Source organism: Atta cephalotes (assembly GCF_000143395.1).
Source record: "Atta cephalotes unplaced genomic scaffold scaffold00008, whole genome shotgun sequence".
NCBI lineage: Eukaryota > Metazoa > Arthropoda > Insecta > Hymenoptera > Formicidae > Atta > Atta cephalotes.
This window is the reverse complement of record NW_012130072.1, coordinates 2,476,741-2,490,205: the sequence shown is the minus strand read 5'-3', so window position 1 is coordinate 2,490,205 and position 13,465 is coordinate 2,476,741. Positions and strand designations below refer to the sequence as shown.

The following is a 13,465-nucleotide window of genomic DNA, read 5'->3' as shown; positions in this document are numbered from 1 at the left end:
TCTCTCTCTCTCTCTCTCTCTCTCTCTCTCTCTCTCTCTCTCTCTCTCTCTCTCTCTGTTTTCTCCTTCTCGGTTTTAAAAAGAGAGAAACAGCTTCGCTTAAAATCAAAGTAACATTGGTGTAATCGGGAATAAGTGGAACAAGAATGGTTACTCTATGTATTGAAACAATATATTGACAAGCTAATTATAATTAATTTAATTAAAATATATATTGCACAACGCACTTTTCCAAATATATACTTTACGTGTAAACAACAAATATTGTCAAAACAACCAATTTCAAAAATATAATTATTTCCATTCGTGTATTATTGTTGCAACGTTGTTATAACATTATTTTTTAACAAATTTAATTATTAATTTGTTTATCATGTATCCAAAGTAATCATAGAAAGAAAGAGAGAGACAGAAAGGGCGATTTTAAATATATTTTCTATTATGCTATATGTAAAATATATTAATGTAATAGAGTAGGGAAAGAACAAAAATTAAATCGAAAATAATTCTGTGAAAATAAAGTAAAAACTATTATATCACAAGAAAAGTATAATAATTCGACATGAAATTAATTATTTGTCTGCTGTGTTGAAGAGAAAAATTGAAGTAAAGTAAATTGAGGTAAAGTGAATCAATTGTCGAAAGTTTTCAATTTATTTTCCAATTTATAATACTAGTTATTTTGTATATTATAATATTTACACTAATGGCTATTTGTCGTGTTTATTTAAAGTTTAATATTTTTATTCGCGTTCTAATCATGTCATATATCCGGCATTTAATCACAGCAATAAAGAATTGCTATAACAAGTTACGAAACATCCTCGTGGAACGTAACATCTTTGTAGTTATGTTTATTTAGTCAAATATATAATTTCGCGTATCACTGTCATTGAGAAATTAAGTTTGTTATTTCAATTGCAAATCAATTTTAATCCTTTCATTCAATGTTCAATTGTAATTTATTTAAGTAATATATCAATTCTGATTGCTTAAATAGATAGTTGTTTACTTCCATTATTTTATTTCTTTTATACATTTTCTTATCGTTTTCTAACTTACTGAACGCATCCTTTGCGGAAGTAATATACTATAGCAAAATGTATGCGAATACAGGCTGCATATTTCATATGACATTATTATGAACGTACCGTTTATGCGAAGTGCTTGTGAAAAATTTCATCAATCCGTCTAACGGCGGCGGCTGCGAGTCGGACACTTCCTCACGTCGTAAAATTCTCATTTGTTACGATTTAGGAGTTTGTAAGTAACGTCCGGAACGAGGGTTGGAGAGGACAAGGGAGACAGCCACCCTTTCGCGACCAGTCGGGTATGAATTTTCGCGTGAACTTGCAGCCAGCAGCACTCGCGTAAATTAAAGTTAAATTGGAATCGGCCAGCTCAGCCCCGAAATTCATTTTGATTCCCTGCTGGCCACCCTCGACCAGGCTTTCATTTCTCTCGGCACCGACACGGTCATTTTGCACGGCACAGTTACTCAGAGTTTCAGGTGATGGCAAAGTACATTGTTTGTTTAAATCTTTGAATTTTTGATAATGAAGTCTTCCTCTAAACATTAACTTGTTGAGATCATTATTTTCACATTAATAGCGCTTATACGTTTTGAATAATTATATTATATAGTAAATGGTGGTGAGTATATATGAGTGTATTTTAACAATATTGTAAATGCGCATGTTAATTTTGCGTGTAACAACAAGGATTGAAAAAAGAAAAAATATAGAAAGATCGATCGCGCAGAAATTAAAAAAAAGGAAAAGACAAAGTAATCCGTAGACGAATTTGAAACGTAGCGTTAAATGTTAAAATAAGTGTTACAATAAAGCCACATTAAAGTGTGGAAACGTTTATTTCCATCCCGTGCCTTACAATTACAATATTTTTTATACATATAAATTATATTTATCAAAAACAACTAAGAAAAAAAGAAATATAGATTAACTGTTTTACATTACGAATACTTTACAGATAGTTATGTAAATGAGTTTCATAATTATTTTATGTTCTCGTTAATCGGACTTAGGATTAATAAGAGAGATTATTATACTGTAAAAGAGTTGAAGAGATAACGAATTGCGATTAAAATGTCGGAATAACGCAAAACCTCGTTGGTAACCGCGTATTTTTGATTTGCAATCGCCGTTAATGTCGGCAAGTCGTTTATTCTGGTTTGATAGAATCGATATTATCGATCCATCTGTCTGAAGAGAAACTGGGCTATACCTCTATTCCTCTGGAGACTCACTCGTAATTAACAAACTCATTATAAGCATTCCCTATATGCGGCAATGTCGGTTTGCGGCGTTGATTTTGTTAATTTTAAAACGTGAAAATTAGTTCGCGTCGCACACAATTTTAAGTTTATTTCAAATAAAAATATTTGAAATTCAAATTTTATATATGTATAACGAAGTTTCATGTAATATTGTTTACTTTTACAAGATTTATTAATTTTATATAAAAATTACAGTCATTTTTAGATATATGCAAGTTAATTAATTTGATCTTATACTATGTGTATTTTTCTTTCGTAATATATATATATAATTTGGATTCATATTTATAAATTACTTTTTCTTAGAAACAATGTAGAAATAATTAAGTATCTTATTTATACATTTCTTTTGACTGTAATTGATAATTAAACTAATTAAAATTTTACTTAAGTGCTTTTCGATAAATCTCTAATTTGTATTTGCAAATATTTAGGAAATTAATTTATTAGCTTTTAATTAGAGATAAATATTAAATTATGGAATTTCTCGCCGAAAAGTATATTTAGAATCGGATCGTATGTTTGGTATGGAATAATTTTGCGTTTGACTAGCGCAGCGGAAAGCTAAATAATCCTCAGCTGCTCTTGCAATTATCGAATAGTATAAATGTCATCGTATCGAGTTATGAAGTATCGTTATAACATTCATGTACTAATTGAGAAATGGCCATCCCACTTTATTAAACTGCTACAATTAATGCTTTATAATAATTCGAGTATTAATTAAGTTATTTTTCCCATATTTTCGACTTTTCTATAAAATATTTAATTTTTTATAAGTTTTTGTAAGTTTATTATTTTTTATAAATCAAATTTATTTTATGTGATGAGTTTAACTAATAAATTACTTTTTAAAATATTATGCAGTCGTTATTTATTTTAGATAAATTGATCGTCAATTTTTATTTTACTTTTTATATTTCCATTTCTTTTCTATACAGTATTGAAAATTACAGTAAAAATAGAATCTTCATTTGAGAGATTGTTTCATCACGCTAATTCGCTTTGTAGCTACAAAGATATTTTATTATTCAAGGTGAAATGTTGCCAATTTTTGCAACATTTTTGAACTTCACTATTCGTATATGATCAATCGAGCGATCAATTTTTCCTCGTTTGTCTCATCAATATTACAGTACTTTTTCTCTTTTATTCAATTCAATTTGACAAAACACCAAAGGCAAAGGACCTTCAGATAAAGGACCTTTTGTAAATTTTCTTTACTGGCGTCATTAAACACCTGTTCGTTGCATTAGTCGAAAGTCGAATGCGTTATCCCACCTTATTTGTGTGTATAAACGCAAACACCTGCTGTTGCGAGCGTACGTCGTTGTGTTGGCAGGTGCCCACCGGTAAATTCGTTTAATCGGGTGAGTTTAACCTACGTCGCATTAAGCGCGATGGGCACGGAAAAACGACAGAAAAACGGTTTTTCTCAAAGCGCAGATAAGTAAATAGAATTACTTTCATCATAGATCAACGCGAAAATGTGCACATTCGAGATACGTTCGTGCGATTCTTTCTAGTCGATTACAGGATCCTCAAATTGAGGAAGATTAAAATGAACTTTAATATCGTCGAAGAATTTTTCATGTGAAAACTACTTCATAATATTTTCATAATTTACTTAGTTAACTAACATAATTTACTAGTTTATTAGGTTTGTTTATTCTTTTTCGGAGTAAGAATAAACGAGTTAAATTAAAAAAAAAGCGCCAACGTTTTAATATTTCTCTTACGCGTTTGTTACTTTAAGTGAGAATACCGGCTTTTACTGTTATAATCTATTTATTGTCACTTCGTTCACTGCATGTGTACCTGAACGAGTACCTTTAATTAAATTAGGCAACGGCGCGTAAAAATTTGTCCGCTTAACGAAAGACAATTCTCAGCGTCGTTATGATTGACAATTTTATTCCCGCTGCGCTTTTCCTCGGATTTACGCGACTACCGGACTGATTTTAATTAAAAATACAAATTGCTCGTCAGCCTATCTCGACCGTTCCTATCACGATTTCGTTTCAAGTAACGTAATATACGTAGCCGTAATACAGATTATTTATCCTTTCGAGGTGTAAGAGGATTAGAAATAGGATCACATATCTCGTATGCTATAATTCCTTTTTAAAAGAACAAATAATCCTTACTATTTTACGTTGTAAGTGTTTCATAATTACGTTAAACAAAAGCACTACTTAAAATAAAAATAATTTAAATTAAAAATCGATAGCAACAAAATTTTTTTATGTATTAATTCAAATAGATAAAAATTTTAACATGGCAGATTAAAAAAATGTTTTACATATATAATAAGGAATACACATAAAATGTACATATAAATATTTGAGAAAGAGCATTCACATCATCTAACATTTAATAATTCAAGTCTATCGTAATAATTGAAGTAATATAAAGTAATTGAATAATTGTTAATATTAAAAAGTTGAAGATCTGAAAATAATTCAGATTTAAAAATCCAAAGATTATATAATAAATGATGAGATAAATAAGACTATAAAAAATGTCACTATGATATTAGATATAAGACAAAAAATATTAAAAAATATATCCGAGAGTATTAATAGTAATTGATTCATAAATTTGCATAACTATTAAGCGTCGGTTTTAATAAAATCTTATTGTATATAATCTCATTGTTTATTGGCTTCAGAAAATCATAAAAAAGTCTTTCGCAACCAAGGATATAAAATGCTTTTTGACGAAGCGATCGAAATTTTATCGCATCTATCTAACATTCTTCTTCTCACTTCTCTCTTCATTCTTCTCTTTTTCTCTCTCTTTCTCTCTTTCTCTCCTTCATTTTGTTCTTTTTGTTCTTTAGCGATACATGAAAAAAAGCACAGGGGCAAAATCATTAAGTAATGGCGGGAGCTGTAAAACAATAATCGTTAAACAATGTCGCTCGTAAAGCGATATTCGTTAAGTACACCTCGTAAATGGAGCATTTGCAAAATGGAACAAATCATGATTTTAGTTAATTATAAAGAGTTTCGTCATCAATGGAAGTTGAAAGGAAGTTCATCTAACATGTTTTTGGGGTAATCTTGATCTTCAAATTAATGATTATTAGAACAATTGTTTAATACTGCTATAGATTATATAATATAAATCTAATTGAATGTTTTTTTTTAAACATAATGGTCTTCCTGATCCATAAAATGATTATTATTTTATCTAAAGATTTTTGCCTTGATTCGTTAGAACTTTTTATTTCGTTACCTTCGTTTTCTTCGATTATTGTATAGCGAATTGTATAGTTTAGCTTAAAAAATATTTCATTCATATCAAATAAATTAAGCAGTATACATTTTTCATAGAATTGATTATAAAGAGAATTTTAAGATTATCGGATTGTTTCAATTACAAGATTTTGAAAAATCTTATTAAGGTTTAATGTTTTATAAGAAAGATAAAATCCTTCCTTTCCTTTGCACATATTCTCTACTTTTTAATTAAAGAACTTAGTTTTTTGTTAATAATAATTTTTTTTAATTAGCATCAATATCAAAGAATAAATTAATTATATTAGCTGTAATCTTATAAATTTTTTCGATTTAAAACGTTCAAAAAATTTGACAACTCAAAGAAAACTTTAAGGTTTTTATTTAATTTTAATTATATCATTATCAAATTATTTTGATACTGTTAGTTAAATATATATTATTAGTTAAATATATTTCAATTGATATTTTTACCACAGAAAATTTTTTAATCATTTATCATTTTTTTTTATTATCACTAAAAAATTAAAAACATCTAGTAATTTATAAATTGTATAATCTAGTTAATAAGATCAATGAAAAAATAATAAGAGTTCTGTAAATAAGATTTTTATTTAGTTAAAATTTAAATTTAACGTTACGTAGTATCTTATTAGTAGTGTGTGTGTGTGTGTGTGTGTGTGTGTGTGTGTGTGTGTGTGTGTGTGTGTGTGTGTGTGTGTATTTCATATGTAAAACTTCATAGCGTCATTTCATTCCTTCTCATTTCGCTTCTCGTTGAGAGGAAAACTGTCTCGCAATCAAACCGAGATGCAACTTGAACGGCTCTCGCATAAGTCTTCTTGACTCTGTGCATGCATTGTTCCTATACGAGTTGACAGATGAGACTGATGTGTCAGACCTGTCGAGAGCTTGAAACACTACTATTGTAGAAAACGAGCTCTTCCTCGTCTAGTTCACTCTAATTCGGTATGCCATACTCCATAATCCTGATGTGGAATAATCTGTGTTCCGCAAGTATTTAGAAACAGAATGTAACGTGTGACAAGTTTGTGCGATTACCTCGCGAGATTTAGTTTGCGGAGACGTAATAAATACCAAGCTGCTTTGCCTCTAGCTTTCGTTATGTTAATAGAATATCAAGGTACATCGAGATACGTTGAGAGACAATTTTTTCGAAGATTAACAATCTTTTTCATTTTACGAATCTTTTCCGCAAGCAAAGTTGATTATGTTCTTTATGAAAATAGCATACAGCGCATTAGCCATTATAATAGCGCATAAATAAAAATATAATCACACACAATGGAAGAAACATAGGAAGAACATATGCTGTAAATAGTGTAAATGATTTTCAACTCGAAGGTTAGCTCTCACTTGACAAGAATACCAAGTATTTTTCTTGCGACGTTAAATCCTGCATTAAATATACGTTCGTTGAATTCATTATTGTACAGTTCGTCTTCGTGCATGTTTGTTCCCAAAGCGCCACGATGTTTCTCTCGGGAAGGAAGCAGGGCCGATGCAAGAAGACTTTTAAATTATTTAAGTCTTGGACCGAGAAGAGAACTAAAATAGCGTAAATCTTCAGTCTTTAAACGTAAATCTCTCATACTTTAGCTTCATTTCTTACACAATGTCGATATTCAGTGTATCTAAATATTCAGTGTATCTAAATATGTAATTGTATAGTTGATTAAAATTTTATTTTTCCAGCATTACAGATGTTAACAAAATTATCAATAAAAATCTTAATATACGTGCTGTATTGCCATACTTTATGATACGCTTTCTTTTAATTCCTATGTGAGATAAAAAAATTTCTCGTTTGCAGTCCGACCCTGTAGGTGGGACATCTCTCGAGAGATTTCACGATCTGCGGAATCTTTCGTTTGTTTTCATGGATTGGTCCTCTTTACTCGCGCATTGATCTCTTTCGTCGATCAATAACAGTCGAACGTGGAGTTTCGATCTACGGGATCTTTCCCGTTGGCAGCGACAGTCTCTCGCGAATCCCGCGGGATTCTCCGAAATAATGCTTGATTTCGCATGTTGGATTTTAAATTTCTACCTTTTCATAGTTTACTTTTACTCTATTTTTATAACTTTAAGCACGATCATTACTTTATGCAATATTTCAAAAAGTATTGTAAAACTCGCTGACATTTTTACGCAAACTTAATGGGTAGGTAAACTCAGAAGTGTTAATCACATCTTAACAGTCAATATTGTTTCGATAATAATCAATTACCGATTAACTATCAGAATTACGATGTCTATTCAGGTCAATACTTGCTAGAATATTCATGTACTATATCAAGAGCATTTGGGAGAGTTAATATCTCAACAGAGGAAATTATATGTAATTTCTCGCTTAATAATGTTGTAATTCAATATAACTACAATGAGTAATCCAAAGTCTTAAGAGAACACGTAGTTCTATTATCGCGAAACAGTTAGACTGATGTAGATCAGTATTGGTCAATGTTATTGCTAAAGAAAGAGAGAGAGATAGAGGGGGGAGGGAGGGAAAGAGAACTTTTGAAATATTAGGTGTCATGTTACTACTTCATACTGTTCTACGTCTACGGCTTTCGCCGCAGTAATGTTATTCTCCTGTGGTCAGACTTAACTAACAGAATACTGACAGCTAAGGATTGAGATATTTACTCAGCACTGGAGCCATTTATAAGATTCCAAAGCGATTTTCTGTATAAATTATATATGGGCTTGACATTGAAAATGTCATCGGAATCGTTGTTATTGATTGTAATATGATGATTGTAAATATTGTGATCGAAAAAACTGATAGATCTGGGTCACTTTGTTTTTTAACTCAATGAGTTCATGGAACCGCGTTTTGGATTGAAGGAATTTTATCGATAAGTATTACGATGCTGCAGCAGTAGATTCTTTCGGCAGGCCGGTGATCCTTTAATATCTCCGACGCGTTGAAAATATAGAGATTCTTCCATGAACGCATCGCGTTGCTCTATTGCTTTCTCAGGACTTTGAGGGCTGTCTTCCATCGACGGAAGAATTCTGTTCGTATCGTATGGCGTTCGTATCGTGACCTACTGGGTGATATGAATGAATTCGAGAATTATCAAATGGGAAATGCTCAACATTTTGTAACACATTTTTCACAGCTGTCAAATAAAGTCACGGTATTTTCTTTTTCGTTCATTTGGTGAATAAATGAAGATTTAAATGTCCATTCACTGTACGTATCCGGAATAATTCATAATTATATTTTATAATATACTGAGAATCAGAATGCAACTCTCGACGAATTTACATTTTAAAAGGGAGAAGCTGGAAGGAATTCACGGATAAAGTCCACGAGAAGTGTTGAGTCGCCTTTTTCCCACGTATGAAAACTGTTCAACCAACCATCAAGAGAATAATATGGACGAAAAGTTTATTTCGCAAAAATGCAGTGTATTCAATACGTCGAGGTGAAACGAATTATTGCGGATTAAGCAGTAAATTCTTGTGTCGTATATGCATGAAGAAAATTTATAAACAATATCGGAATATTTAGAAAAATTTTAGTTGTATAAAATATATCAATAACACTTGTGTGTTACGAATCAAATCTAATATTATATATTTCTATATGTATATTTTAATAATATATATAAATTAATTAATAATTTCAAAATTATTATGTAATTAAATGAGAATGAAAGGATAACACATAAATACTGTATATATTATAACTTTCCAAATTTCGTAAATTATTTCTATAAAATTAATTTACTTCAATATAAATTATAAATTAATTTGTTTTTATCGATTTTGAAGTTTTCGATAATCTCAATGATCTTAATATATCATTATATTTTAATATGCCATCTTATACTAGTGCATATAGTTTTATTTGTTAATAAACGTTGTTTATGTATTATTTAATTGCTATGTTTCGTAAAAATATTAATTAAAAATTTTAATGCAAATGTTTTTGCATCGTATACATAAAAAATATTAAATTATATAATTTATTAGGCAGTAAAATCAAGCAACTTATTTTATATATGTCCGCCTAAAAAGAGTACAAGTAATTATAATAATATTGTGGAAGTAAGACTGTTATTTTTTTTATCACATTTATGATGTAAATGAAATAGTTATAGTTTTAATTATAGATTAGCAGTTTTCACATTTACGTAACTATACATAAATAAAATTTTAATAAAAATAACTATCTACTAATTTTTTTATTAAAAATGTTCTTAACGTAAACGAGTGCTACTATTCTTGATAGAGGCTAAATATATTTGATATTGCTTAATTCGTATAAAGCTATAAAGTGTAATTATTAATTAACTGTTTGCGGCCAATTAACAATTATGAGATAATGAAGTACCTAATTGTCTTCGCTATCGAAGGTTTGCAGGATAAAACGAGCACGTCTTCTTCTTGCAAGAGCATAGTTAACTCGGTATTCAGCTCGGTGGCTTTAGTAGTCTCATTGAGCCGAAACTTCTTTCACCGACTCGGCCGGCTATTTAAGTCTTAGACTCCTTTGATTACTCGCGCGTACGTCGTTATCTTTGAGAAGTCGGACTACGCTACGCTTGTCTCACGACAGTAACGCACAGCACGTGGGCTATTTCGACTTTCTTTGAGATTGTCAGTTTCTCTTAAGTTAGTTAAAAATAAAAATTCTTAAGAGAGAAGGTAGGATTCATTTTGAAATTGTTAATTTCGGTGATTTCAATGATACAATAAAAAATCAAGAATTTAAAAAACTCAGAGATATGAAAATGATCTATATATATCCAATACAAATAAAATACTTACATAAGTTCGGTTGTTAGAACGTAAATTTTGTATTCATTAAGGAAATAAGATATAATTTTCATAAATAATGGAAATGCACTTATCAAACAAACGTTTTGATTCTGGACTCAGTTTGTACTTTCGCACTAAGGAGAATTCAAATCCAGAGTCGAAACTTGTTAACTTTATTTAGTAAGTATTATTCTAATTATTTGTAAAAATTATATCTTATCACCTTATGAATATGTAATTTACGCACTAATAATCGCGGGGGCTGATATAGACATTTTATTTGTATGGGATTTATTCTTGGAACCACAAAATTATTAATTAAATTTAATCTTTATATGAATATATAAAATTTAGACTTAGATGTTTTCTTGTATTTATACACACAGAGTATAAAAGATTAAATCAAAATTATATAAATATCTCTCGTATCCACGAAAACTTCAGTTGTACTTTATGTTTCATTTTTTTACAGAACAAAGTGAACGTGATGTTGGCACACAAGTTGAAGGACAATCAGCTACGGAGACTGGCGTTTACCTGAACAAACAGAGACAAGTCGTCTCCCAGCAGCATGTCCCTGCAGACGTCCTTAGCTGTGGTGTCCAGAGTAAGATATACGAGGCTGCTCTCGATCCCCGTATGTATCCTCACCCACCCACTCCCATTGCCGACGTCCACCCCGACTCCCGAATCCCACGAGGAATTGAAGGTATCCAAAAGGTTAGCGGCGTCCTTCGTATCTTTCACACTCAAGGGACTTCCACTCTGTATAGAATCCGTGCTGAAGCTGTCCTTCTCCTCATTGCTATCCTCTGACGTCAGCTGCATCCTTTCGCTATCGAATTTATCGATTGTCTCGTCCAGATTTTCCAGAATCTTGCTCTCTAAAATCTTTTCGTCTATCACAGCGTCTTCGCTCGCTGTCCGCGATTCAACATTATCTTTTTGCAGATCGGATCGATCGATCTTCAGAGCTTTTGCATTTTCTTTCAAACTATCATTCTCCGGCTCGTCATTATACAGATTGCAATTTTCAGGATACAATCTGGAATTCTCAAGGCAATCTTGAGTCTCAATTGATTCGATCTTCTTTAGAGGCACGTCTTCATTTGCATAGAAGATCGAACTTCCTTCTGACAATCGTTCTTTCTTGTTTTTCAATTTCACATATTTCGATGGCTGCGTTTTCTCGTCTAGTTGGTAAAAGAAATTTTCCTTAGCCGCCATGCTAAAGTTCGTATTCTCGCAAACAATCCTGCGTTCAGGTTTATTCGTAGTTCTTGAAACGTCTTTCTTCTCCGTTCGGTCTTCCATACTTTCGTAGTAACTTCTAGATAAGATTGATTTATTAGAATCTGTTTGTCTGCAAGCATCTCTCTTGGAGCAATCTTTTCTACAAGTATCTTGGTTAGAGATATCCTGCTTAAGTATGCCCTGGTTTTTTCGATCGTTCGTTCTACAGATTGTTTTGTTTTTCCTCTTAATCTCTGTATAAACATGTTCCTCAGGATCAATATTATCCTTGATACGATTTTTGGTAACCTGTTCTTTCGTATCTTTGGCACGTTTTGATCTTTGGTGAAACCTTTCATAGTTGGCCAAAATCTTTTGATTAAGCTCATGAATCAATTCTAGCCGTTTGGAAATAGAGTCACTGGCCTTGTCCTTGATCCATTTTCTCGTCGTATCAGCCTTGTCCTTTCTGAGCGTATTCTGTTGCTTTTGCTTTCTTATCGCAGAGCTACGACTGGGAATACCGATTTCATACTTTGAATCGCTCTTGAGAATGTTCTCGTCTTTCGTATCGATCTCGATTGAATGGGAATTTCTACGGTGCTTTCGATCGATATTTGAGAGGAATCCGGACACGTTCATCAACTCCAATGTTGATTTGGTTGATGACAATGCTGATGATTTGGTTTCGCAATTCCGTTCTGAATATTCTCCGATTTTCGATTTACTTTCCATTTCCCTTCTGTAATTCTCGCTGAACTCGATACCTTTCCTGCTGTCGGGACGAATCGCCAATCCGACACTGGAGCCGCTACTCAAGCTGATCCTCTCGTTCATCTCCCAGTTTATCAGTAGTTTGCCTCTCGTGTTGTCCTTGTCGATGTTCTTGCTAGCTGCGGCACAAAGACCGAGTTTATGATCCGGATCTTGACGAGGAAGAGAATCCTTCGGGATATTTGCGGTAAGTCGTTGTTTTAATCCTCTAGTGGATGATAATCGACGGGATCTTCGCAATTTTATGGATGACGTAGGAGCTATTGTTTGATTACTGGATGCATTGGCGATTAGCATTTTAGTCGTGGATTTTTTACAGTTAATCTATAAATCACATTGTGTGTGTACAAAATCTAACATTAAAACAATTAATAACTTGATTTAAATGTTATTAATCATTTTATATTAAAAATATAATTTATTAGACTAACTATTATATATAAAATTGTCTCTTACTTCAACAATTTATAAATCCTTGATTTATCAATTGATGATCTACAATAAAATTTTCATCCTATTAAAATTTATTTGTTTGTTTTATGCCATCAAATAATATATTTATCATTTAAAAAATAATTTACTTTTTACAAAGAAATAAAATTTTGTAATGTTACAAAATATTATGACTTGTTTCATAGATTTTTTATTTTATTTTATTTTTCCAATACTTTATTAAATAATATACAAAACATTCGCGTTTTATTAAATAATACATAAATATGATATTCTGACAGGATATCATATTTTTTAAACACCATTTTTTTTAACATATAGGATATCTTCAATTTTTAATTGTTATTTTAGTAATTAGCAGAGCAAATAATAGAACATAAATAAATTCTATTGTGTAGTCTAAAAACAAATAATACAAATTTTTTATTTCGAATGTGTACAAAGTGTGAAATAATTGGCATGACAGAGTGACAGCGACGTCGTGGAATTTACGAGAGCGCGGTAACGATTATGCGTTGTGGAATAGCAAATTTCCACATGACGGAAGTAGAATCGCAACAGATCGTCGGTAAATGACTATACTGATATTACGCTGAATGTATTTCTGTCGTTTTTGTGTGTGTGTGTGTGTGTGTGTGTGTGTGTGTGTGTGTGTGTGTGTGTGTGTGTG

General features: G+C 31.3%; 1 protein-coding gene across 1 annotated transcript in view; it reads right to left on the bottom strand.

The window, feature by feature from the left end:
* LOC105627338 (PH domain leucine-rich repeat-containing protein phosphatase 2) overlaps positions 1 to 12,639 on the bottom strand; it is an 82,930-nt gene extending 70,291 nt beyond the window's left edge. The window contains exon 1 of the mRNA XM_012208624.1: positions 10,873 to 12,639. Coding sequence (XP_012064014.1) covers positions 10,873 to 12,639 — 1,767 coding nt within the window. The remainder of the gene's footprint in view (positions 1 to 10,872) is intronic.
* Positions 12,640 to 13,465: the final 826 nt, after the last annotated feature.